This window comes from Phaseolus vulgaris, chromosome 11 (assembly GCF_000499845.2).
Source record: "Phaseolus vulgaris cultivar G19833 chromosome 11, P. vulgaris v2.0, whole genome shotgun sequence".
NCBI classification, from domain to species: domain Eukaryota; kingdom Viridiplantae; phylum Streptophyta; class Magnoliopsida; order Fabales; family Fabaceae; genus Phaseolus; species Phaseolus vulgaris.
This window is the reverse complement of record NC_023749.2, coordinates 3,708,810-3,736,694: the sequence shown is the minus strand read 5'-3', so window position 1 is coordinate 3,736,694 and position 27,885 is coordinate 3,708,810. Positions and strand designations below refer to the sequence as shown.

General features: G+C 29.3%; 2 protein-coding genes across 4 annotated transcripts; both read right to left on the bottom strand.

The window, feature by feature from the left end:
- Positions 1–2,547: 2,547 nt before the first annotated feature.
- LOC137810865 (coatomer subunit alpha-2) lies at positions 2,548–8,296 on the bottom strand. The gene is made up of 4 exons (XM_068612341.1): positions 8,010–8,296; positions 7,486–7,718; positions 6,145–6,639; positions 2,548–5,864 (listed from the first exon to the last, which is right to left on the bottom strand). The coding sequence occupies exons 2-4, from the start codon at positions 7,691–7,693 to the stop codon at positions 2,902–2,904; spliced, it is 3,666 nt and encodes a 1,221-aa protein (XP_068468442.1). The 5' UTR covers positions 7,694–7,718; positions 8,010–8,296; the 3' UTR covers positions 2,548–2,901.
- A 5,389-nt stretch (positions 8,297–13,685) lies between these two features.
- Positions 13,686–20,311, bottom strand: LOC137823191 (uncharacterized). 3 transcript variants are annotated; one of them, XM_068628359.1, is made up of 11 exons: positions 20,139–20,311; positions 19,962–20,053; positions 18,875–18,980; positions 18,651–18,749; positions 18,502–18,567; positions 18,286–18,402; positions 16,950–17,024; positions 16,385–16,487; positions 14,908–14,955; positions 14,287–14,408; positions 13,686–14,160 (listed from the first exon to the last, which is right to left on the bottom strand). In XM_068628359.1, the coding sequence occupies exons 1-11, from the start codon at positions 20,202–20,204 to the stop codon at positions 14,059–14,061; spliced, it is 996 nt and encodes a 331-aa protein (XP_068484460.1). In that variant the 5' UTR covers positions 20,205–20,311; the 3' UTR covers positions 13,686–14,058. The 3 variants fall into 3 exon arrangements, with proteins under 3 accessions (XP_068484460.1, XP_068484469.1, XP_068484476.1); XM_068628368.1 differs by having other exon boundaries at positions 18,875–18,960; positions 20,139–20,297; XM_068628375.1 differs by having other exon boundaries at positions 18,875–19,040; positions 20,139–20,295.
- Between the last annotated feature and the right edge of the window lie 7,574 nt (positions 20,312–27,885).

Below are 27,885 nucleotides of genomic sequence, written 5' to 3'. Positions count from 1 at the left end.
TGTTGTGACCGCTCAACCCACAAACTCTATTTTTTTTTCTTTAAGGAAATATTCATCAATAATGTGTTAGATCATTTTTTTTTTCAATTTAGAATTTATTTTGATTGAAAAATTGATTTAAAACATAAAAAGCAAATGAATGATTAATACCGAATCTAAATTAAATTAAGAGTCAATATCAATATTTGTTCTCTGCTAATGGACGGAATAAATTGTTGTGCTTTGTTTATAATTAATTATCATCTTAAAAGCAATTGTTTGTAATCTATAAGTGAAATTTTTCTTAGATTAATTGACTAAGATTTTCCTCTAAACAGATTAATTGTGATTTCTATCAACACTTTAAAAATATATTTATTTTACTCTAATTTTTTGGATATTTATATTCACAACACAAAGAAGATGGATATATAAATTCAGAACTTAGATATGTCTTTTAAATATAATAATTCGCAACACATGAATGTCTTTCCAACGTTAAAATTGTAGTTTTTTTTTTTTCATTCTCGATGTGAAAATTCAAAAAAAGATAATAAGAGCAATTTAGAATTTTAAAGAAAATGATAGGTGTAGATTAAATTGATATGGTGCAAGGAGAATTAACCAGAGTTTGATTGGAACAACATACACTCAAAGCCTAAATATGTTGAAATTTCACTATTGTTTTCGAAATTCTCATTGAAAAAGGATGAATAAAATAAAATAAAAAACCGGGAAGAGATGAAATCAAGTGAAATTGAACCAAATTCAGAAAAGAGAAAAAAAAAAACTATGGTCTAAAAAAACTTAGAAGAAGATTTTTATGTATCTTTTGTGCTATTTTCCAATCAAAGAGTTTCATACCAATAGTTTTTATATTAAAGTATAATTTACACACAGTGTCAGTCTAATCTTTTTACCCGTTCAACTAATTATCATTAACACGAATTAAGAATTAATAAATGTATCATGCATGAAAGTTCATGAATGAATAACATAGTAAAATCTTTCTCACTGTATGTGCACAAACTACTTCCTTTACATATTAACGTAAATTATTGAAGTGAAATCCTAATTTTAGTTGCATTAGAAAGTAAGATCTTATGAATATCCATATACTGATACCACTTAGCACTGTACACATTCATTAGTTGTTCAGAAAAAACAGTTAATCAATGAAAAATACGAAATACCAAAAATATCTATAAAATTACATCTAACTTATGGTTTCTTCCTGTATCCCATCAAATGGATAAAAGGAATAAAAGACTCCATTTAATCAGTTTGATTTCAAAAAGTTCTTTACAAAATATATTTTAAAAAATTATTCTGAAAGATACATTCCATAACGTGTTCCATCTAATTGGGTCTCATTCCGAAAATCTTTTTCCAATTTTTTTTTTCTTAAAAACACATTCCACAATATATTATACATGTTCTAAAAATCTTATTCTGGAAATGTTTTCCAAAAAATGCTTTCCATTATTTTCAGAAAAAGTTTTTCAACATACACTTATAAATTTTAGAAAGGAGTGTCGAAAGATTCTAGAAAAGCTAATCCAAAATTCATTTTAAAAAAGAGTAAAATTGTATTTTTAGATATTGATGGGTGCAGGAAGAAACATCATAGTTGATAAAATAAAAATGTTGGAAATTAAAGATTTAGATCAACTACAATGAAATGTGAGACTTGTGAGGTACTTCTAAACTCGCCTTGACAATATTCTACAAATGATATTTGAGAGTACAAGGATTAACTGAGATGAAATGAAAGGTTTAAACATCTAAAAATTTATAATTAACGAATCTTACCTTTTATTTACTTCTTTAATCATGAAAACACAATAAAAACATAAAAGTAAAAATAAAAAGAAACTAAACACAATGCAGAATAGATACATTTCTCAAAGACAATTTTAATAACATGAATAATCTAAATCATGATGGCCAAGTATTTGTTTCTTCTATGGATGGTCATATGATACTTATACGAAAACATGGAAACAAATATAAAGAACAAGTAACAATGTGTGATGTATTAAATGAGAAAAACAAGGGTTAGTTGGAAGAGTGGTTTGTACTGCAGAAAATCTATCTGAAAATGTTGGTGGTGGAGGCATATAATGGTAAAATGAGTTGTAATAGAATTACTTCCCGTTTCTAGTCTCTGGACATTAGAGCATGTAAAACAAAACAATTATTTGAAAATATAACGATGACAAATATAAAATGTTATGTAACAAGTTTTTCTCTCTCTCTCCCCACTATAACCTTTTCTCTCTGTACTTTTCCAAATATCTCTGACACTCAGCACCTCCAAACTGCGTACACTTCCTGTCGGTGGCCACTCACACCTAAAGGTAACACTTTTACTGAATTGATTATTTTTTCATTAACCTTCATACAAAACCCTAAAACACAAAACCCCTAACTCTGTAAAAAGAGTTATAACATAAAAACTTGGGCAAATCAGAATTCAGACAAAGTACACATATATTGTGGACGATTGGGTTGGGCAGTTAAAAATGCAGAAAAATGGAAACATGGTCTACACTGCAAAGCAAGTCATTATTTTAAAAAGTAATCATGAATCACTGTATAAGTGCGTTTATTAAAGCCTCAAAATGTTACTTTTTTCCAACTCAAACTAATAAAATTAATTCAACGTAATACAAGAAAACTTCACATGCATGAAAGATTAATAATAGACTTTCTCCCCTTTCTTCTTATACTTAGATGAGGGGGGTAATCGTAAAGGGAAACCATGAAAAAAAAAGGAAAGACAGAAATTCACTCAAACAGTAACTTATGACTACTTCTAGCTTCTACAGAAAAATATATTAATTGATCAATAGGACTCTTATCTGCTGTTGAAAATTGACCTGAAACAAAAATTCATTAACTGCTCCTGATCCAGTGCAATCAACGAATCTGGGAAGGAGAGCAGAGCAGTCCAGAAGCATCCGCCCCTACCACCGAAAGCTCACACACAGCACATAGCTGCCCCTCCAGGGTTGGCACGAAACGGGAAGTACAATAGGGGCAAGAGACATCCTTTTGTCCACGATAAATGGGCACATAGGTTGCCCCACAAATTACAAATGGGTTCCGAAAATCATAGTTCAATTGTAAGACATCAGTCATATTTTTTTCTGCAGCTGCCAGCACTTGCCTTGCTGTCTTAGCTTGGTTTTCAACAGTAGGATTGGTCTCAAGTAACCTCCTGGCAAAGTTAGCTGCCGTGGAGAGGTTCTTTGCCTTGTAGCAGACAGTCATGGCATTCAGCAAAGCTAGCCTCAAGTGAGGCACTTGAAGATTGCAGTGGGTGAAATAAGCAGCAAGCTCTTGCTGGCGTGCTGGATCGTCCTTAATTTCCCTTCTTTTTAGCTCCATCCGCAGCCCCAAAACATACTCTTTCACTATAACAATCAATTCTTTCACATCATCAACCTCCCTTCTTGACTCAACAACTATCAAAGGAATGGTATGAAGAATATTGATAAAGGTGCGAAGAGCATCTGTAAATTTCCCAGAAGTAGTTGACTTGTAACCAGCTTTGAGCTTTTCATCTAATTGAGACAATTTGAAAGGAAGTGCTGGTGGGCCTCTCACATTTGGACTAGATGACTCACTCCAGCCTCTTTCAACAGCAATTGCTACAACTGGTGCAGACGAAAAAGCACGCAGATAGGAATGGCTGCCTGTATGCAGATCTAGGAACATAGATTTCAAGGGGTCAAAGTTCCTTATCCCGAGTTGCCGGTTCAGTAATCTCATTGCGGTATCAAAATTGCCAGCAGCTACATGATCAGCTGCAAGAGATGATCTCTGAATCCATATCTGGCTAACTGCCATCCCAGGTGTTGGGGCCACAAACACTGAAGATCGTGAACTGACAGAAACTTTTGGTGTGTCAGCTTCGGGAGGAAGCTCTAAATCTTCCAGGTCCCATCCCCCTTCTTCGTCATCCTCTTCAGCCACTTCTACTGCATCCAAAATTGCAGCAACATCTCCATTTTGTAATGCATCAACATCAACCATGTCAAGTTCCTCGCCCCAATCACCATCAGCGGCCTCATACTCTTCATCATCAGCATCTCGATCTGTATTGTTAAAACCACCGTCAAATATTCCCCGCATGACCCTGAGAAGGGGCCAATCACCACCACACAATACAGGTGATGGTGGTATCAAGAGAGATTGTACTTTTCCCTTGGGAAAAGATGGAACATTGTCGCCAAGTTCAGCTGCAAGCCTTTCAGCAACATCATGTAGCCCATGCACTGATGCAGTGATGTAAGCAAGAGGCAAATGTCCCACATTCTCCAAGATCTTGACACGCTCTTTTATGTCGCCCATATATAGGGCATTGTGAAACTGACCCATCACATCATTCTTCACTTCAGCAATTTTCAACATTTTTGAAAGTTTGTCCACGTTACCATTAATGAGATAAAGGAATGATAGTCTCTCAAAATTTTTGGTCCTCTGGTATGCATACTCTACTATTCCAGAGTTACCTTGTCGAAGAGCTTCAACCCCTAATCGGTACCAGTGATCTTTTTCATCAATTGCTGTAGCTGATGCAACAGCAATTTGAATGTTGCCACTCTCCAAAGCTAAATTGAATCGGATTCTCTCATCTTTCACAAAATGGAGGGCAACTTCGGGAAACCCTTTCTGTTGTAAATATGCAATCACAGCCTGCCCACAAAGCTGTGAATTCCTTATCATGTTCATTACATGGTCATATTTTTTCTTCAACAACGAAAGCTTAAAGATATATTCTGTTGCATCAACAGTTATAGCCTTGTTTTTCCCATCCCGGCCCAAGCAAAAGATGGTGTTTCCAATAACCTTTGTGATATAGATTGGGACATCCAGTGTTTTTATTATCCCACTATCTCCATTGGGGAGGCAGTATTTGATATGATTTAATGTAGTGTAAATAAAAATGCCATTGTCATCCCAGGCTCCACTTTTAACTCGGATTGTCTCATGAAGGGTGCATTGATGCACAAGCTTCTTGCTAGCAATGACAATCGCATGTTTACTGAGCAGAGCAACATTTTCCATGTCATTAGACCAGACTACATACTTTATAAAAGGGGTCTGAAGATCACCAAGAACAATCCTCTGTTGTAGATCAAATATAAAAACCCTATCCTCGGACCTACATAGCAAGTTGCCGGTTCCAGCATAGAATATAGCATCTGCAGCAGTTGGGAGGGCGCTCTTTTTCACAAGCTCATTTTTCAGATTTTTTACAGAGACTTGGTTGCTACCTTTGTCAAGGACGGCAAATCTATTCCGAGCCACAAAGACTGCAGATCCTCCAAGACCTTTCTTTGGATCTTGCATATCACCCCTGCCAAAACTGTCCTTTGTGCCATCTTTCGATATGCAATATAACTCATAAGATCCTCCATCCACATCTGAGCAGAGAAGAATTGCATTTTCCGAAGGACTATAGGAAAGAGTTTTTGGACATTGATTCAAACTTGAAGAGCCAGGTCGTCTGATTGTAAGTATTTGTGTCTCTCTCTGTGTAGAAAATTCATAGAAACGCAAGAATCGGTCTTTTGTATAAAATAATGAATCACCACTGACTGCAAAAGCTGGTCTTTCTCTCTCCAGCTTAAAGACTATCATGCCACTGTCATGACCAGCTGCCAACAAATTCATTTCAGGATGTGTTGCAAGAATCCAAAACCGATCATGCTCCCTGCGAAAAGTTTGAATTCCAGTTCGCTTTGTGGCATCCCATACTCGAATACTCTTATCTTCGGAATTTGACACAATGATGTCCTGTTTGGCATGGAACATAACACATGAAACATTATTCATGTGCCCTCTCAAAGTATCCACTTCCCATGCCTTAGTATCTGAAAACAAGTGAAAAATAAAAAATATTAGGGACACTAAGAAGGTCAATAAAAATACTATACTTGGTTCGGATAACTAAGCACTAAAAAGTTAATCCATCTTGTATGAAAGGTATTGCTACCAACAATGCATGAAAGTTCGTCCAAACACTGTTTTGTTAATATTTGTAACAATCAGAATAGCATCAATACGAAAGGGCAGTTAGCATGAAAATATGGAATAGAAAGATTTTGACATTCCTAGGAGGATATGAAGTAATTATCTCGGTTTCAAATTTACCATTCATCCTCCAAAGTTTCACTTGTCGGTCATCAGCTCCGGAGACAATGAGAGGCAGTGTAGGATGAAAAGCAGCCCAGTTGACACCCCGATCATGACCTTCCAATACATACTTAACAACTGCATCAACACCTCCAAAAAGATCTGTGTTCATCTGACTCAATCGTAGAATGTCATCTGCAGGAGGCCCAGCCTTCCTTTTGAGAGAACCAATATCCCAAACACGAACAGTCTGATCAAGGGAAGCTGACACAACAATATCCTCTTTTGGATGGAATGTAGCACACATAACATAATGATTGTGTCCAGTTAAAACAGATATACAGGTCCGTGACTGCCAGTTCCAAATGCGAATGGTCTGATCATCACTGGCACTCACAATCCATGGGTTTTCATGATGAAATTGCACAGTGCGGATATAATCAAGGTGTCCTAAAAGAGTGAACAAACACCTATGCATCTTATAGTTCCAAACCTTAATCTTGTAATCATCCCCTGTCCAAGAAACAAACAAAATAATCAAATTGTATAAAGTACAAAACCCTCCCTTTCCACTTGAACAACAATTTATTTTATCAACGTACATAACACATCATTATCTTCTCCACTCCAAGTGACAAATGAAACTTTCAGAAAATCACATCGAACCCAACCATTGGGACAAGATGCCATGCAGCACTGTTTTGTTTTCAAAAGCCATATTTATAGTAGTAATTAATTTGCAGATCCAGAGCATTTCAACTACGCTAAAACATATATGCAAATCCCCCATTCTTATATTTTTTCATCAACCAGGCGCAAGCAAAGACTATAGATGAAGAGATAATACAATCACCATATACAAACTAATAAAAGAAGCATTATATTATATATAATGCAGCCCAAATATGAGCCATCATTCATAATTCTACTTTCATTCGGTTAGCATAGCAGATCTAGACAGAGAGATGCTTCTTACACAAACAAATCTACATAAACCAGAAAGATTTAACCGGATTTTGGTGTAGTTAAGATGTCTCCAAGGCAACTAATATTTTTTGCCACGGGTCTGAAGTAGAACATGAATGAGAGCCCTCATTTCAGATATGCGCAGACCAATTACAAGAAAGGATACACAACTTACAGATCAGAGATAAGCAGTCTGCGGAGAATTGAGATAGTAAAATACAGATAGAAAAACATAAGGAGGGTTTTAATTTGTAAATAAGTGCCCCCATTCAGATACACGCAGTCCAACAACAATAAAGGATATATGACTAACGGATCAGAGTATAAGCAGTGTAAGGAGATTTAGAGATAGTAAATTACAGATACAAAAACATAAGGGTTGTGAATAGGTACCTCCAGAGACAAACAGGGGCTGAGAATTATGGAAATGAACACCTCTGACAGGACCATCATGCTCGTCGAATCTGTCAATAAGGGTCCCCATTCGGTAATCCCATAGCTGGATCACGCCACTGTGAAGACTCGCGAGGATCCAGGGTCTCTTGCTGTGGAAACTGAGTCCCTTCACTCTATTACTTTTGGTCTCGAACTTGGTAAGCATCTTCCCTCGATCACAAGCACCGTCTCTGCACGATCCAATCAAATTGATAAAAAAACTCCAGTTTCCAATGCCTCAATAAGAACCCGAAACCCCAATCCCCATTCCGAAACACGAAACACGTTTCTCTCGCCTCAAATGGAACCAACCTCGGACACAAATTTCATTACAAGCTATAGTAATTAACAATCAACATTGCCCCCACATATTTTTACTGATTCCGACTAAACAGAACGAAAATCAAATCTCATTGTATGGAATTATTATCACTCCGTGGATTCAGAATGCAACACGAAATTGAAAAGTGGAGCGAATTTACCTCAGATCTGATTACAACAAAGAGATGAAGTTCACCGACAGAAGAGTGATGATAAGCATGTATGAGAGATGTGAGAGAAGGAGAATATTCAGTTCTCTTTTCAGATGAGATCTGGCTATGGTTTTTGGGTATGTTTGTTGATTTACGAAGAAAAAGAATAACGAGAGACAGAGAAAAGATAGAGAAAGAGAGAGAGAGAAAGATCGGAATCAAATTTCTATAAGTAGTGTGTGTCTAGCGTGCCCATCAGAAGTTTCAAATGCTACATTGTTATTGCATTTCTCCCATCATCACCGTTTATTACATATTTATCAACCATTAATTCCACTTAATTAATACTTTTTTTTTAATTCTCTCACACAAAAATGTAATCAACATTTTGCTAAAATAAACTGATTCATCCCACTACTCTGATAATAATATGTTTTTAATTTATCTATAATGATTGAAAATCTATGTTGCCCATATAATAATACATCACTTACACGAAAATACGTATAATATCTAAAATATAGGATATGAGACACATATATACGTATAATATCTAAATGTAGGACACAAATCTATATATTATATAAATTGATAATAAGAATTTATGTATACAAGTGTGTTTCAAATTTATTTTAGCACAAAGATGTTTTTCATGACTGGTTTAAAAGGAATTGTTCCTTATTTTTGTAATCATAATAAAAAATTATACAATAAATTTGAGTTTTAAAAAAATTAATGTATTTCTACTTTTTAAAATTGTATTAGAACTACTCTTGAATTGTCAGAAATCCAATAAATATTTTTTTAATTTGACACTTCACTGTACATGTTCTACGACATGTTCTACGAGTGTCGCTGTCTGATACGTGTGTTACACACGAACACACCATTTAAAAGACATGTCTGAGTTTTATTTTTATTTATTTAAAATTTAGTTAATCAACACATCTCATTACATAAAAATAAACTAATCATATAAATCTAATTAACTACATTAAAAATTTAGACCGAAAAAATTAACTACATTAGGAGTTTAGAGAGAAAAAATAAAAATAAAAGACAAGAAATTTTATCCAAAAGACATCAATTTTAGTCTATAGATACAAGTAAAAAACTTTTAATCTTTTTTGTAAAATGATATACAATACAAATCATATAGAAGATCGTTAGTTATATAACTTAAAATAAGACAACAACAAAAAGTTCTAAAACTACATTTTAAAAATATTAAGAAGAAGAAAAACTCTTTTATCTTATCTTATAAATAAACAAATAGGTTTCAAAATTTGTTATGTTACGACAATTGTAAATGGTGGTCAATGACATTTTCTTTCAAGTCAAATAAACAGTGACTGAAATAGAAATTCATGTACGAGTGAAAGTTCTGAGTTATTGGTCTATTAGTTATTTTTGAGCTTAGATTTGAAGCAAAGTGTGGTAGAAACAAGAAAGGTGTTACTATGATGATGGAATCATACCAAACAACTGGGAAAAACAAAGGGTGTTTCGTTCATTAGAAGTCACTTCCCAAAATTCTTATGCAATGCATCATAATTTAATATTTAAGCAAGACTTGTAAATTAAAATAAGTTTTTGCTAATTTGTCTTCTTTTATATAAAAAATTGTAACATAACAAATTTATGTTTTCAGGAAAAGGGTATTACTAAAAAATATTCTAATCATCTCAAGATATATATTTCAGGTGCAATTTCATAAAAAAAAAAAATTAGTACACTTATATTGACATGTATATATCCACATATATATATATATATATATATATATATTTTATAAGTACTTTTTAAAAGAGAAAATAGCTAATTTTAATTTTAATTTTTAGTATAATTTATATAAAATATAGTTTTAGTTAGTATATGTTAATTATATAGGTTATAAAATTTTATTTTATTTTCTTCTAATAATATCTAGGAAAAAATTATTCTAAACCTTGAATATATGTCTGAATTTATTAACTTACGTTTATTTATTTTTATAAAATATTATAATGAATTATAATTATCATTTTTTTAAAGTACATGTGAAATGTGAACTATAAATATTAAAAAATAAAATTTTAAAAAATATAATGAATTATGAATACCATTTATTAAAACAATATAAGAAAAGTAAATATATCTAAAACTAGAAAGGATATGAATATATTTTATAAAAAAACATAAGAACAATAAATATCTATTTTTAAATTAATTTTTTTTATAACCATTAACTAAGTTTTACCTTAAAAATATTGAATGTAACAATGATTTATCAAAGAATACTAAAATAAAGTAATAAAGTGGGGATGCTACCTCTCTTTAAATTGACAAAAAAAAAAACTTAAGATGACATGTAAACATCTCTAGTTATATCACTTTAAAAGTTATATAATTTACATATTTATTAAATAGTATTTAAAAATATATTCCTATTTTATAATTTTTTTAATATATATATATATATGCAAAATAAAACATATAAAAAAAGGAGTTTTTATTTATTTATTATGGAATTCTACCACCTACAACATCATCTATTTTCATGTAATACACGATCACCACATATTAAAAAAAACATAAACATGAAAGCATGGTAAACTAGATATTCTTAAAACTATCACTATAACATTAGATCCAAATAATTCAATCACAAAAATATGTATCACCATAGATTCAAACATATTAAAGAATCAAGTGTCTAAAAATAACAAATAACTCATTTCAAATCACTCATGTCAGAAATCTACTAACATGATTCAATATCACTTTGTGCCATAAATTCACTTACATACATACATGGACACTTGACTATACTTATGAAAGATCTACATTTTTCATACTACCTTCATTGTGTTATTTCCCCCGCAAAGCTACATGTACATATGAATCTAGTCAACTTGTATGACAATGTAAATTTATATGACCTTTCAGACGAGTTATCTTCCAAACTACAAACTCAATCATATGAACATCTTTCTACCCTTATCACCTGATACTTTTCATATATATGATTCCAATATACTAATATAGTCAGTATACCTCCTTCTAAACTAATGCACATCCTAACAATCTCAAAACAATATTTCTTTTCTTGAAAATACTATGTCTCAATCACATTCCTACATGATTCATAGTACAAATCACTCATCAATATATCATTTAATCACAATAAAAATTAATATTTTTAAAATAATTAAAAAATATAAAAAACGAACACATAAAATCAATGTTTCAAATACATATATAGTTAAAATTTACTTATAATTTAATTAATGCAATAAACAACCATCAAATAGCCTTTTTAAAAACAAATAATTTTTTTAGCATGACTGAAAATACTTTTGCTTAGAGAGAAAATAATTTGTGCCTGAGTAAAACTAGTTTTGAGAACGAGTTCATTTGCTGTACAATTTTCACTTGAGCGAAAGTTGGATCGAAACTAGGTTTAATTTTGGTATTATTTTTGTTAATAGAACCAAGTCTAAGCTTGAATTTTTGTTCTTTTTTCACCTGAACAAACGTATTAGAAATTTGTATCATTCAACAAACTCAACATAATCCTAAAACCAATTTCAAAGTCTTTACTCAATATCAATACAATTTTTTGCAACTTTTATACAATTAAAAGATTTCTATAATTTTATATTGCTTAAATATAAATTGTATTCTCATTGAACTCACTTACGATTTAACCGATAATTCCAAGACTTTTAAAGTTCAAAGTACATCACAATTGATCTCAAACAATCAACCATTTTTTAAATTGTTTAAACTTCAAACATTTTCATCAAATAACATATATTTCACTTGACAAAACAACAATGCAAGAGAAAGTTGAAACTTGTAACCATGTCACTTTCACATTCAGATCCTCTAACTCAGAGTTCTATTGAAAGATAAAACTAACCTCTTCACCCAATTAGATGTATGAGTAATCACAAAGAACTCCAACCCTAAAGAAAGCATAAATAACCTAACTTGTACCACAAAATCTTGATAAATGATCTAAACACATAATTAGGATCATGAACTGACAGAGACTAATCCTCAGACCAAACACCTCAAGGCACATATATTTAGATATAAAAAAACTAAAAAGTGGCTCAAATAAAAAAAAAATTAAATCATAAGATCAAATACCTCACATACCATACACATATATCTAGATACACAAGAAAACTAAAAGGAAAAACATTCCTCTGACATTGTTTTTTTAAAAAACTCTCAATTGACACTCTCCTTATGACAAGTAAGGTTGATGGGACAAATGGCAATTTGGTAAATGTCATATAAACCTTGAAAAATATCTGGTTGTTAAATAAAAGTGTATTAAGAGTTAGTGTCAACGTATCTCTATTCAACTAAAAATTGACAAAAAAAGAGAACATAATTAAACTTATGTTAATTAAAAATTTGATCAATAATTTTGCTCTATTTATGTAAAGATAATTTTCGATCATTTGATGAAGAGTGGAGTCAAATTTCTAGAAAAAAGACAAATAAAAAAATAAATAAGTTTTCAAAAAAATAATGAAACCTTACTTTTGAGTTTTACTCAATAAATGTGTAGACACGTTATGTTTCAAAACTAAAATTTAATCATATAATAAAATTGAACTCATGAAAAAATACCGTCATACATCACTTAATCAAAAAATATTAATCACGAAACAAAGAAAATTCAACATTATACGAAGACGAAGGAGGCAAGTGAGAAAACTCAATATAGCAATCTCTATTTGCATCACAAAGGACGCCATTGGATTGTTCACAGAATAAAGAGCATAAAAAACAAACAAATTTAACTGACTATTATAATTTTAACACTGAATTAATAGATCATTTATCACTTTAAGACAATTTTATTGTTTTCATTTTAAGAGACAATTTATTACAATTTTAATTATCAAATTAGTACTCACCCTATTTCAATGAATATCCCTCTTTTAGAAAACTATGATGCTACACACAAATTAAACATTTACTATACCAATTGTTGGATTATTTGTAATTCGATATAAATGTTAAAACGGTGCTAAAAAGATGTAACAACCTTTAAGCCTTATTTAACCTACAATTATTTGCCAGGAGTTGTATCACGCACGTGAAATCGATATAAATCCTATTCTTTAAAAAAAAATAGCACATTGAAAATTTTTAGGATACACTTTTCATTAATAAATAATAATTTGTTATATTTTTATGTTTCAAATTTCATTATTTCCAAAGAATTACAATTCGCTCGAAATAATGTATGGCTGTAGGTCTATATTCAAGTGCCCCGCATAGAATTTGTGGGCATAAAGATTGGCCCGCGGACCTGCGAACCAGCCCGCATAAGAAATATTCATTAAAAAATAATTTTTTAATTAAAATTTTTGATTTTTTTTATTTATATACATTAAGTAAATTGTCTTATAATATTATTTTCATCAAACATGCGTAGTAATATGTTATTAAAAATTTTGAAATGTAAAATATGATACTACATGAAGAAAATATGGGAGTGTAGAAAAAAAATTATATATTTTAAAGTTATGCGGGTTATGCGGGTCAACCCGCCCCGTCCCGCACTTGGCCCGCGAGGACTAGCAGGTTGAAATAAGCAACCCGCCCCGCGTTTTTTTCAACGGACTGCGGGCCCACCCCACTTTGTCTCCCCTAATTAAAAAGAAGATATCAACAAAATTGAAACCATAAATGATTAATATTTATTTTTTAAAATAATTAAATATTTATTTAACTGTTTAACCGTCTTTAAGACACTCAGCAAGAAAGAGTTACAATTTTGCTAGATTCCAATATTACAATAAATATGTGTATTTTCTTCCAGTTTTTGCGACCTGCTACCTGAATATGAAAGTAGACAGTTCTGAAAGCCAACTCTCCGATCCGTGTGAGTATTCCTACTGCTTGAAGATATGTGGATTATATTTCTTCCAGCACATTGTATCAGCTTGGTCTGCGTTACAAATAATAAACCACTTCCAGCATCATGCAGAACATTGCTTTGGCTTATGACATTCTAAGTGCCAGGACAATTTAAGGTTCGAAGAAAATGCTATTGTGGTTTCCCCTGAAAAGCTTGAACAATCTCCTCTGCTCTCTTTTCAATGCCTTTCAGGTACTCTGTCAGAATCCTCTGTCGGTAAGAGCCTCCCTCCTTTGTTTTTTAGCAGCACGCAGTGAGGAGAAAGAACAAGGACAAATTAAAGAAACAACATCAGTTAAGTAGAGAGGACAGAAAAGGAACAATAGCCGCATGAATAGAAACAATGTTCTGTCTCACCGTTCGAATCAAAACGCGTTCAATTCGTTTCTTTAAGACTGCGAAGAGCTCCTCTGCTGAAATATTCCCGGCACCAATTGTCAATCCATTGATCAAAATATTGTTCCATTCTTGTTCAGGAGCTGCAAGGGATAAACAATAATTGATCATTGAAACAAGCTATGTAACAATAGTTGGAGATAAAAGGCGTGACAGTATTAATCTAGTAAGAAAAGATTCTTGATCAGATTCACAAGTTGTTATAAATCCCTTTCATATAAACTATTTTCCACGATTCTTGATCAGATTCACAAGTTGTATTGATTTTAAGAAAAGATAAGGTTGTTCATCTAATAAGAAATTATATTTATGACTTTAAACATTTTTTCATTATTTCACACGTGTTTTTTTTTTACTATTAAACCAAGTGAAATCAAAATCCGTGAAAAGATATTTCTGGAAAAATGAAATCAAGCACCAAAAATACATTCAATTAAAGAGGATGAAAAAAAAAACGAGAAATTAAACCCAAACTTGAAAATTACGAAGCGACTCTTTCTCAAGAACCAGGGACGTAATTCTAATATTAAATTTACAATTGAAGGTTTTTCTACAAATAAAAGATTAGGATAACTAAGACACCTTGAATTATGGTTTCAAGGAACTGCTCGTCCTTTAACACTTCCTTCCCTGCAAGAAGAACACAGCAACCTTCCAAATTAGACATAAAAGCCCAATATTTCTGCCAACCCACAAGGATATGTTGACAAGGAAGAAGTCAACAAGATGACGAGATTTCTAGATGAAATTGATATTTTGCACAAGTAACAATGTAGTGTGTCAAATAGCAGCTCAATGGCTGCAATAACATAAAAAGGATCTCACTACTTGGAGCTATCCTAATGCATTAGTAAACTTTCTTAGTTCCTAAATGAATCAATCCAACTAACCACTCTCGTCCTTTCTTTGTTTAACACTTTGAATAAAAGTCTTATCCCACTGAGTGAGATTAGCTATATGAATCACAGTGTCATGCAGCTGTTAGAGATCAAATCTTATAAAGTTATTATTTACCATGAAATTTCTCTGAACAAATTCCTCCAATGTATTTTTTATCTTCCTCCTCCCCCCTCCTCATGAACTAAAAAACATTCAATCAAATCTACGCACAGGTGTCATTGTGGTCTTTCTTGTATGTGTCCAACCTACCTTAACCAATTTTTTGTCATCTTTTCCTCAATTGGGGCCACACAAATACCACCTTGTCTACAATCATTTTGCATAGTCTTTATTGTTTAGCTGCAAATATATCTTAGCATTCTTATTTATGCTACTCTCATTTTTCCCCTTGTCCCTTTAAAACCCAACATTCACTGTCATATAGTATAACCAGATGCATAGCAATACTATAGAGTGTCTCTTCAATTTTGATATGTACTTTAGATCACAAATAACTTATGATGCTTTTCTCCCTTTTAGACATCCCTTTTCCATCCTAAATGTGACATTCTTATTAATTTTCCCACCATTTTGCAACGTTGATCCTAGATATTTAAACTTGGAAACTTGTGGTGTGACGTCTTCACTTATATTCCTCTTGTCTTTTGTTAAAATTGTAATATACTATTTGACAACATGGAAAATCCAAACGCTATCTCCCTCCTCTGTTCCCTCTAGCATCTCACAATTAACAGTCAATACGCTTATTTTTATACCATGCCTTTCTTCATTCAGAATGGCCATTCAGATCTAAAAGGAATAAAAATTGTAGCACATAAAAAGATCATATACAAACAAGAGATAAAACGAGAACTAAACTATCAACCATGATCGTATAAAAAGAAAAAAATAAGCATTTAATAATAGTTTGACCATAGCAGATAGAATGCAAATTACTGCATTTAACTTAATTTATTCAAGTTACTTTCCCACCTTTTCTATTTCTCGATATCCTGTCCAATAAAGTAAATGTACACATAAATTTAGAGAAGAAAAATAATTAAATAAAAATAAACAGAAAAACTAACCCTGTCACTAATTGGTGCCATTATTTCACAAGCAAATACTCATCTATTTGGAAATAAATTTTCTGCATAGAATACATCAACTACGAACATACCTCTAATGGCATAACTACGTTTTGAGAGAACTTTGGAAGCATAGAGCTGCAACACCTTTTGCAACATAGCCTCGAGCCCAGGCTTATCACCATCTTCCTTTGCCTGCTCATTATAGGCAATAAAAACAAACAAGTAATTCGTTATAAGTAATGTTGCAGTGGAAAAAGGGGGAAAAGCGTGAATCACGTACAAAATACACATCGATCAAACATAGGAATTCTATGCAAATATCTCAAACGATATCCTATACTAGAACAGAAATGCACACAAAACAGAAATTATTGTAAAATGTAAGTAGTTTAATGTCCAAAATTAGTAAGACTTAAAAATTATCCCAATTGTTGATGCAGCACACACTTGGAATCTTTTTATTACATTTTTTTAGGGTAACTTGGTACATTTCTTGACATATAAGTAACTACAGCAAGTTTTAAGAATAAGTACAACATAGGCAGTGAGGATTGGACAAAGTTTGTTACTAGAGTATAAGGGTCTGTTGAGTATTGACAACTGAAATAATTGGAAATTAAATAAAAAGCAGTTAAAGCAAAAAAACAGACTTACTTGTCGTAGCTGTGCATTAACTTCTGCGAGGAACCCTTCATCCAGTTGTCCTTCTTGTTCCCTTTGACTTATTTCCTAATGATTGGGAGAACTTATATAGATAGCGGACTTGCTGGAAATATGTACAAATAACCAAAACAATCCACTAGCAAATAGAATAGCTTATCAAAATGAAGCTCTTCTTTAGAAATTATAAGGGAAGAAACCCATAAACAATAACAAATATCCACGATTTAGCATACACCTTGTTTACTTTTGAATTCCCAAATGACTATGGTGCTTATCTCAGTTAAGCTTGCATTAACAGGGGAGTAAATACATGGAGTTGTTTTAGATAAATTTATTTATAAGCATTCCTACAAGAAAAAAATAACATGAAAAAAATGGAATAGTTTCTCCATAAACTAAAAATTAAATCAAGCATAAGTTAATTTGTAGAAGTTCTCCAATATCAAAATATTATTTTAACTGATGCATAATTTGGTTTTAATTTATTAACAAGTTTTTTTCTTCTTCTCCTTCATGTGATTATGGATATGCACATACACAATTATTTACACATCACCTAGTTAATTATTGCCATTAATCATTTGGTCTCACAACACAAGTCTAATCAAATTCACGTTTTACAAAACCTAAATGTGACTGAAAGACTCACAATCTAATCTGTATATCAAATGTTGGGTTTTAGAATGAAGGTAGGCAGTCAAAAATCCTTGCAACAACAAAAAAGTAAATAGGACGCAAAGTAAGCTTAATGTTTGGAGAAAATGCATGGAGATTTGTGAAGATAAGGAGTTAAAGTCATCTCATATTTTTATGGAATGAAATCATTATGTCGATAAATTGGCTTCTTTAGGATTACAGAATAAGCTTGAGTATAGATGGTATAGTACAATGCCATCTAGTATTGCTCTTTGAATTTTTCATAATAGGTTTCAACTCCCTATATTTCGCTTGGTTTAGGGTTTAGTTGGGAGTGTTTTCTGTATTTCCTTCTCATGGGTTTGGTTTGGTCCCCCCATGTCTTTGTTTCTTCTCTTTTTCTTTTATGGTATGTTTCATGCGATGACATATGATTGTTGAATTCTAGGGTGACATACTAGCTGAGATGTTAGATTTCACAATGATGCCTAGTATGAGTTTTTTTTTAGAAAAAAAAGGAAGCTTAATGTTACGGCGCATGCTTAATGTTAATGACAAAAATAGAGTATTGTTGCCTGCTTTACTACATATGGAACTGAGGGGGGCACAGGGGAATAGTATAAATCTTTTAAGAAAGTCCTTCCAATTAAATAGACCAGTCTTGCTAAAATCAATGAGAAACAGAACGCACCTTTTCCATCAATGTTACGGCCTGCGGATCTCTAGGAGGCCATGGAATCTCTCCTTCCTCATTAATAACAGGTTTTAGTACTCCCTTCAATACATCGGTGGAAGAATCTATCTTCTCCTGCAAAGCATGCGCATGATAACAAAATTACTGTCAGAAGAAGCTACAAAGATAACCAAACAAACTGTTTAACAATGTTCAGTGAATAGAGAGGGTTACATTAGTCTTATGCACCACACAATCCACCACACTCATGATCGATGTAGCCAATTCTTCATAATCTTTCTGAATAGCAATGACAAAAAACACAAATAGTGTAATCAAAGAAAGACTGACCAAAGAAATATTTCGGAAAATTAGAAGTGTACTTTATCATCCTGTGACTTGCAAGTATCAGTCCTTGCCGCAAGTCGAACCCAAAAGCTAGGATTGAAAGCAAGAATGTTTTCAACAACAAGTTTCTGAAGCTGTTTGCAAGAAAGGAAAACAATAATGATGCCGTTAAGACAGTTTACTTAAAATCAATCAATCAAAATATTAAATGAGTTCAAATCACAATTCAGCTATAAAAGTTGGTTAGAATGAATCTTACTTCACGAGGATTAGCTTCTCTGAGCATATCTATGAGCCTATCCATTTCAACAGTCTTCTTAAAAGCATCCTCGGCTTCTTGATTGGCTGCACATATGAAAGTTGTCCTGTTTTTAGATCCAAACACGCCAATTCACTATTCTGACTCTCAATAGCTTAATCAGACACTAGAATATATTAGAATAAACTATAATTAGAATACAACACTAGAAGTGAAAATACACGTCACATGATACAATTAGGGGTAGCAAAAATATTGAACTGCACTGAGTTGGGTGCAATTAAATTAAAATTAAAAAATAGTTCATAGGAACGAGACTGAATTGAAAACAAATTGAGTAAATTGATCTAAACTTTTTCTAAATTTGGTGAACTTTATTTGAGATATTTGAACTGAAGTGTTTCTTAAACCAAACTGAAGTACATCTTTTACTCTAAACTGAACTGCATTTTAAAATAATATTTTTCAAATTCAGATTAGCACTCTTACTAGTAAACTTCATACTAATTAAATTGAATTGTGCCCAAAACAGTTCATTACACCTAAAAACATGTTTTAGATAAAATACTCACAAATATTGCAAAGCTACTACTAAATCCAAATACTGCAGGCTTTTACCAAATATGACATTTTTTCTCTAAAATTCTTCACGCAGTCACTGCACGTATGTGTATAAAAACAGGTTTAAATATGAAATATGACCAAGATAATTCTTCATGAAGTTGAACTGCATTGCATATAATCAATGACTAACTTTTTCAAATAGAAATAATTTATTCATCTTGTTTAACGTTTTGATATTGTTTATCATGCTTTATTGTTTTGTTTGATATCGTACAGTTAAACACAACAACACTTTCATGCTTTTTTCATTTCTGAACTGTCATAAAAACAATTCAGTATTTAAAACTAAACTAACAAAATGGTTTACTTCAGTTTTTATTTAAAAGAAATTAGTTTTTAAGAGTTTAATCGAGTGCAGTTCTTAGAAATTCAGTTCAATCCAATTATTTTTTACCACTCTATATACAATAGTTAATTGAACAATAATCACTGATCAGTGACAACGAACACGAACGGCTAATACCTCCTCTTTCTGCAACTCGAATTCCAAAGAAATGGCGTGAGCCTCAAGCTCAACGCATGCTTCCGAAGCTTCCAATCTTGCAATAGTGCACCCTATAGATAACACGATTTAACAATAAGCATCACAGAGGTTGAACTAAATAGTGCAAAAACATAAACACGAAATTGAAAAAAGTACCTTAGGGTTAGGAAAAGGAGAATGCGTAGAAGCAAAAGCGGAGACACAAAATGCGTGTATTCTCATTCTCAGAACGATAGATAGCAACTTCAATGGCGGGAGAGAGAGATACCTCTGCAGTGACGCTTCAAGTTTTACGCATCCAAATAACAACCATATACTTCATTACCTGTCCAAAATTTTCTTTATAATATTTAATTTTTATTGTCCATACAAAAATAATTGGTAGGCCCAAAATCTGTTTTCATGGTCAAGGCCATTTCCTTTTGCACCCCCCACAAATATTGAAATCTCTATTTTGCTTTTTAGTTTAAAGTTCTTTCTAAATTGTGGAATTTGAAAACTTGTCAATGCCCTTCAAAAATAAAAGTATACTAGATTAAATAATTTGGAAGAGTAATTTGAAAATAAATTTTCATTTCTAAATTGTATAATAAAGTAGTGAATATTATATTCTATATTAAATAATATCCAAACTTTTTTTATGAAAAAAAAAATTAAGTTATATAATTTAAAAAGTACTTTCAATTTTTTCGATTTAAAATATACTTTGATATTCTACAATTCAGGATTTTTAGATTCATTTCGGATTATACAATAAAAATCAAATTCTAAAAAAAATAAGTTTCTTGATGTATAATTTAAAATTAAATATTTAATTTAAACTATATGATTAAAAATATTTTTGTGTTTTTTACCAGAACTTGAACCTTATTTCTTTTCCAAATAACTTTGTCACAGTTTTCTTTGACAAAAATACCTCGTGAAATATATTTCCTTAAGTCCCATTTTTTTTATAGTACTCAACTACGAAAGTTTCTTTGAGAATGAATGAACTTACAGCAAAATATAAATAAAAAATCTTCAATAACTTATAAACAGAGACTAAATAGTGGTGAAAAAAATGAAACAAAATTTAATAACAACAAATAAAAGACGCTAATAAGATAAAATGTTCATATATCTATATATCAATCTTTTGTATGGATTATTTGCATTTTGCAAATTCTTCCTACGTCTCAGCAATTATTTACAATTTACATTATTTGTGTTTCTTCATATTGTTTACTTATAATTTATTTCAAAACTTTTTTTTTTCAGTTTCAAACCACTTTTACATGTAGCATATACGGATACGACACAGATACGGAAATACGTATAATGGATACGAGGACACGAATCTATATATTATATAATTATGAATTATATAAATTGACAATAAAGATTTGTGTGCATGAATATGTTTCAGATTAATTTTTTTAGCAGAAAAATATTTTTCATGACTAGTTCAAAATGATTTGTTTCTTATTTTTATAATCATAATAAAAGTTTATACAATAAGTTTGAGTTTTTAAAAAAATAATGTATTTTTCATTTTAAAAATTGTTTAGAATCGTACTATAATTGTCAGAAATTCAACAAATACTTTTTGAATTAGACACTTCACGGATACGTGTCCTACAAGTGTCATACGAGTGTTGGTGTCCGATATGAGTATCCAACACCGACACACCATTTAGGAGAACTATCTGAGCTTCGTATTTACTTTTAAAATATTTAAGTTCACTTTTTTTTTATGTACATTTTGTTATTCTACATTCTCCACTTCAAATTCGTTACTTGAAATTTTAGCCATTGCACTCCTTTTATATTAATGTATTTGTTTTTGAGGTGATATTCTTGTTAGAAGAAATATAAAAAAAAATTGTTGTGGAGTTGATGGCTGTATTATATTATTTTTTTATGAATTTAATTTTATTATAAATTACTTTTCAAGTATGTCCAAACTAAAAATCTCACTTGTCTAAATAAAAACAATTTACAATGAAAATATATTTTATTAAGTAAATAAAATTACTATATTCATTCTTCATGTAAAACAATAATATAAACATGAAATCTTACATATTAAATATATGTAAAAAAATATTTTATAATATATAAATTATCATAAATATTATTTTGAATTAGTTTTATAAAATTAAATTATACTTAAATTTACTTCATAACATATTATAAAGTTAATTATAATCTATCATAATTAAGTGGATTGAATAATGAGACCATAACTATAAATATTTAATCTAATATATAAGTTGAGAAAGTCATACACGTGAAAAAGGATTTCTTCTAGGTCAATGTTATGCCTTAGTAAATTATAGCACTTAATTTAATCAAATTCAAACCAATAGAACACAACACATTAAAGTGTTAAAGTTTTGGTTTTAAGTTTAAAGAGGATTTCATTAGAAGATAAAATCTCGAAGGTTTAATTAGGGTTGTTGATAAGTTGGATTGAGTAAAATTTAAACAAACTCATTATCTAATTCATAATAAGTTGAATTAAGTTAATTTTTTCCTTTTTATTATGTTAAATTCAATTCAACTTACCGGTTAGATTGTTTTAGATTAATCGGATTAATATTTTGAAAACTTTTATTTTTTTTAATTTTTATGTATTAATCTAATTAAAAAGATAACACAGTCTTTTGTAAAACCTTATTCTGAACTTAAAAAAAATAATAAATCATAATAAAATTTATTTAAACTAATTCAACGAAAAAATATAATATGGAATTTTTTGATAAAAGCTCTCATGTTAGACATTATGAAACTTGACAGGTAAATTGATATCTTAAATAACAACAATCATCTTATCAGCAAGTGCATTTATTCTTTTCACGAAAAATATAAAAAATATTAAATCTGATTTTTACACAATAATTAAGACAAGTATTTCACCATTACAAAGCATAAAAGTAATACTAGTCATATCAATACATATAATACACTACAAGAAAATCATGAAATAAAAATCAATTTTAGAAACAAAAAATAATTAGTTGTTATAGTGACTAAATTAGAAACCATTATAAAAACTAAAAAAAAAATTCTAAATTAGTTTATATTATTATTAAATTATTTCTAAATTTGTATATAATAAGTTACCAAAGTTTTTACTACCAGATTTAAAATATAAATAATTGGTAGTTAAAACCTTGGTATCTAATTAAATACCAATTTAAAAATTATTTAACAATAATAAAAATTAATATTTTTAAAAAAATTAAATAATCTTTACTAACTAATTATTTTTTATCTTTAAAAATATTTTTTATTTTATAATTTTCTTATAATGATATATAATTTCTCAATGATAATCTATGATAAAAATATAAAAAAATCAAATCGAACTAGTTATACTAAATTTATGACTAAATTAATATATTTAGAAAGTTATTTAAAAAATGTTTGATGAGAGTCAATAATTGGTGATTGAGAAAGTGGAGAAATATGTGTTTCTTATCTTGTGCCCACCATTTTCTTCTCCGAAAGCTGCAAATCTCTTACAATAGTCTTTGAAAGATTGTGAAGCAAGATGATACGTATGAACCCTGCATATCGAAAAAAGTGTTTTCTGTCGTTTACTTTGCCGACTTCATTATTTAATCATTTTCCCAACTTGATTCTGGCACTTTCCAGATTTGCTTAATTCTCGCCTTCGTTTTCTCTATTATTATATAACTCAGGAGGATCAAACTCTGCAACAACCACTCTTAATTGTAGGGAAAGAAACCAGCAACAAAAACTTTGAATTAATAAAAATCAAAAGGGATGTTAATGCTCAGTGTTCAAACTATAATTACTTTATCTTATGATTTGAAACTTTGACAAGTTGTAATATAAATGATAATACAAACAAATACATGTCGTGTTAATAAAGAAAATTAAGAAAAATTCAAATGTTGGGCTTTATATAGTTTCAGAAACGATCTTGTATCTCGTGATTAAGAAATTTTCAAATATTAACCTGAATGTTTTTAGGATTCATGTAAAAAAATCATCTCCTAAATAAGAGATAAAAATTATTAAAAAAATTATTTTTAATTAATGTTAGATCTCTAATCCATCTTTTATATAAATAATTTTTATATAATTTATAATTTATTTATTTATTTTTAGTTGGTGTAAGATTTTTAATAAAATATAATTTTTTTATAAATATTTTATTTTAAGAATCTTATCATACTCTAGTACCTCTCCATTTTATATTGATTATACGGTAATAAAATATTAAGATTCTTTATAATAAGACTAATTCAAAGAAAAATTAAAAATAATATAAATATGTAAAAATCTTAAGAAATGCATTATTTATTATATTTATTAGCAAATCTCATGAACTTATTCTAGATTAACCATATTTATTTATGTATGAAAATCATTTAAACAAGTTTTATTTTTTATAATAATAAATATATATCGATAAGTTTATTAATTTAAGATTTATTTATAATTTTTTATTAGTATAACAAGATATCATTTAATTTTTTCTTAAAATTCTTTAGGAATAGATATAGTCTATTTTTTATATTTTTTTAACACGTCCGTTTTAATTTAGTTTTTTCTTTTTTATTTTAATAATATTTTTTTATATTATGATAGATAATTATTGTTGTTTAAAGTCTTAATTAAAATAAATGGAAAATTAGATATGAAAACTTTTATTTAAAGAAAATACGGTTGAGAAACCAATTTTTCTGGCACAAATTTCAAAAGGAGATAAGTAAGAAAAGTCTAAAATTTCTGTTGCATAAGAATAAGTAAATGCATATTTTAGTATAATTATTTATTTGGTAATGTTAGCTGGGAATGACACCAGCATTTTGAATGTTAGCTGAAAAAAAGCACTTTTTTACATTGACAAAGTTCCTTTTGGAGGCATGGTGCATCACAATAATTGATTTTTTGGAATATTACAATATGGGCAAGAAAAACGTGATTTTATATTGGAAAATGATGCTTTCACGATTTATAAAGTTATATATAATTTTTGTTATGTGATAAGTTTAAAAATAATATATATAATAAGAAGTAAGTTTAAAATTAAATAATATAAAAAATATTAAAATAGTAAAATAATAAAATAATAAAATTAAAATTTATAATGTAATCGCATAAAAAAATGTAATTTTAAATTATAATATTATTTTTTTCAATGCATTGACGGAGACATTATGATTGAAAACAAATAATTCAATTTCAGATTCTTAACTCCTTTTAGAAAGACACATTGTTTGAAGCTTCTCTGGCCCTGCTTTCTTGTTTCGCCAAATCTTATCATTATTTTGCATTCTCACATGCAATACCACAAAATTTATCTAAAAGATAATTTAAAAAAGGATAAACTAATTTCATTTATAAAAAATATTATATTTTTTCTACTAAAAATTCTTTTGTGATAAATTGATTAAACATACATGAGCATTTTGAATAAAATTTAGAGTTAAATATATTTTACTTCTTCAAGTATAGTCTGGAATTAATTATTTTTCTCATTTTTTTAATATTTATAATAAAGAAGTATTTACCAGTATTCTTTTATTTAATAAATAATATTATAACATTATAACATTCATATTAAAAAATATTTTAATATTCTATTTTATATTAAAAATTTATTTATTATGTAAAAAGAAAAAACTAACAATGATTTAGTATAATAATTTTTTTTACTATAAGTATCCAAAATATCTAATATTTAGAAAAAACAAAAACTAATTTTATATAAAAATACAAAGACAAAAAAATATTTATTCTTAATATTTAGAAAAGATTTGTTAAATTGATAATAATATTGATGAGATATTTCTCTTACTAGAATATTCCACTTTTATATAAAAATTAAAACGGGAATTGTTTTAATTTTCTTGCAATTTTGGGGATTGACTCATGAAATGGAGCAATTTGAATTGAGAGAAAAAATATATAAACTTTATATATTAAACAAAAAAATATTAAGTCAGAAAGTGATTGAAAGCTAACACCTATAGCTACTCATGGAATTAGGATAAGAGAAAACAAAAATGAATACTATAAAAATTATATATTTTCGTTGATTTCTTAAAGATGAAGACATGAATAAAATCTTTAAGTGACGTGAGTTAATAAATAAGTTATAATTTATAAGATTTAAGCTTATATGATGTATCTTTTAACTATTTTTATTTTTATTTTAGATTGCTTTTATGGCTAATTCTTGGAACCTGGTCTGTCCTTTTTTAGAATCTAAACTTCAAAAGCTCATCATCAATAACTTTTGAGTTTAATTTGTGACGTATATTCTATTATAGTAAATAAATATAGCTAAAGTTTAAAAATTAATATACCTCATTTAAAATTCTTAAATTTTTTTATTTTTAAATAAATTTATTTCAAAAAATCTTTAAATAAATTTGTGTTAACATTATTTATTAAAATAGACATGTTCATTATTTATATTTTTTAAATAAAAGCTTTAATGTTAGACATCACTATGCAACTTAAGATCTCAGTTAGACTGACACCTCGAGTAACAACAATCATTTGTTATCACATGAAAAAAATATTATTAAAAAAATACAAAAATACGGGGACTAAACCAAAACTCATATGTTAACGACAAATATTTCATCGATTACGAAACATCCAATGAACATTTATCCTGTTAGTAAACGCAACACAAACCAAAGCAGAATCACATTCCAGTGAGACATTAGTAGGCCCTATCTTTTGAGTTTCCTCCATAGCATGTATAATCCCATAAAACTGAGCAACCAGAGCAGTATGAACTTCAAGAAACGCAGAAAAAACTCCAATAAATTCTCCCATACTCTCATGAAAAATACCTCAACAAGTAGCAAAACCAGAATATCCTAGCAGCCCCATCAATATTAATTTTAACCCAACCTCATGAAGGAAACTCCCAGAGGAGGACGTAAAACTTTATTGTATGAGTATTAATACGAAAAAACTTTACATGTTCATTATTTATATTTCATCATTGAAAAATTGAGTTTTTAATTTAAAATAATATTAATAATTTTAAATATTTGGTTGAAATTCGATTTTTAGATAATTGAATTCTCATATATCAACAATGTCATGCAGGATGTTAGAAATCCTTGAAAATTAATTTGATTTTTGAAAATTAAATTTATCCGACTAAAATTTAACTTCCACAAAATCAAATTTAGACCATTTTTTGAACATAATAATGTTATTTCACATCATAAATTTTATTTTTCAGAAGGCAAATCTTCAACATAAACAAGTTTTGTTAAATAATAAGGTTAACAAAATATCCATATGTAAATAACAGTCGAAATTAGACAAAATTAAGAATTTTAGTATTCGGTTCTATTTGATATTATTAATATATATTAAAAATAGAGAAAAATTAACGAAGAAAACAATAGTAAATAATACGTTCTTAATCAATTCAAATCTTAATTAAATCTAATAATAATTATTAAACAATAAATAGTTATAACTTTTTTAAAAAAATAATTGTCACTTATTAATTATACCAATCACCAAACACCAAATATTTACTTTAAAGCATCTTTTTAAAAGATATATTTTGACTAAGAATATAAGAAGAAAGAAGAAGTTGACTTAAATAAGAAACCAAAGAAAGACAGAGTAAAGGAGTTAAAAAAAAGTGATCCGATCAATTAGATATAAAATAAATTTATGATATAAAAATATATATCAACTTTATTTTAAAATTTAATTTTATAATCTTGAATTAAATTTAAATTTAAAGTGTACTTTTAAGAAAATTTTAAAATATTTCATAAAATTGGTGTTTGCAGTGTTAAATATAATTTCTGGCGGCTTGGGTTTCCAGAAGCTGACAACGCTGCAGCATCCCCACTCCTCTCTGTATGTGTAGCTGGCAAAGGCATAAAGACGTGCCATTACA

Excerpts from the sequence above, each read along its gene's own strand:
- LOC137810865 (XM_068612341.1), bottom strand. The coding sequence starts at position 7,693 with ATGCTTACCAAGTTCGAGACCAAAAGTAATAGAGTGAAGGGACTCAGT. Across the intron at positions 6,640-7,485 it reads GCCCCTGTTTGTCTCTGGAG|GGGATGATTACAAGATTAAG; the intron begins GTACCTATTCAC and ends TTTCTTGGACAG. Across the intron at positions 5,865-6,144 it reads GAAACTTTGGAGGATGAATG|ATACTAAGGCATGGGAAGTG; the intron begins GTAAATTTGAAA and ends ACTTGTTTTCAG.
- LOC137823191 (XM_068628359.1), bottom strand. The coding sequence starts at position 20,204 with ATGAGAATACACGCATTTTGTGTCTCCGCTTTTGCTTCTACGCATTCT. Across the intron at positions 20,054-20,138 it reads CTCCTTTTCCTAACCCTAAG|GGTGCACTATTGCAAGATTG; the intron begins GTACTTTTTTCA and ends TGTTATCTATAG. Across the intron at positions 16,488-16,949 it reads TTAATGCACAGCTACGACAA|GCAAAGGAAGATGGTGATAA; the intron begins GTAAGTCTGTTT and ends TATAATGAGCAG.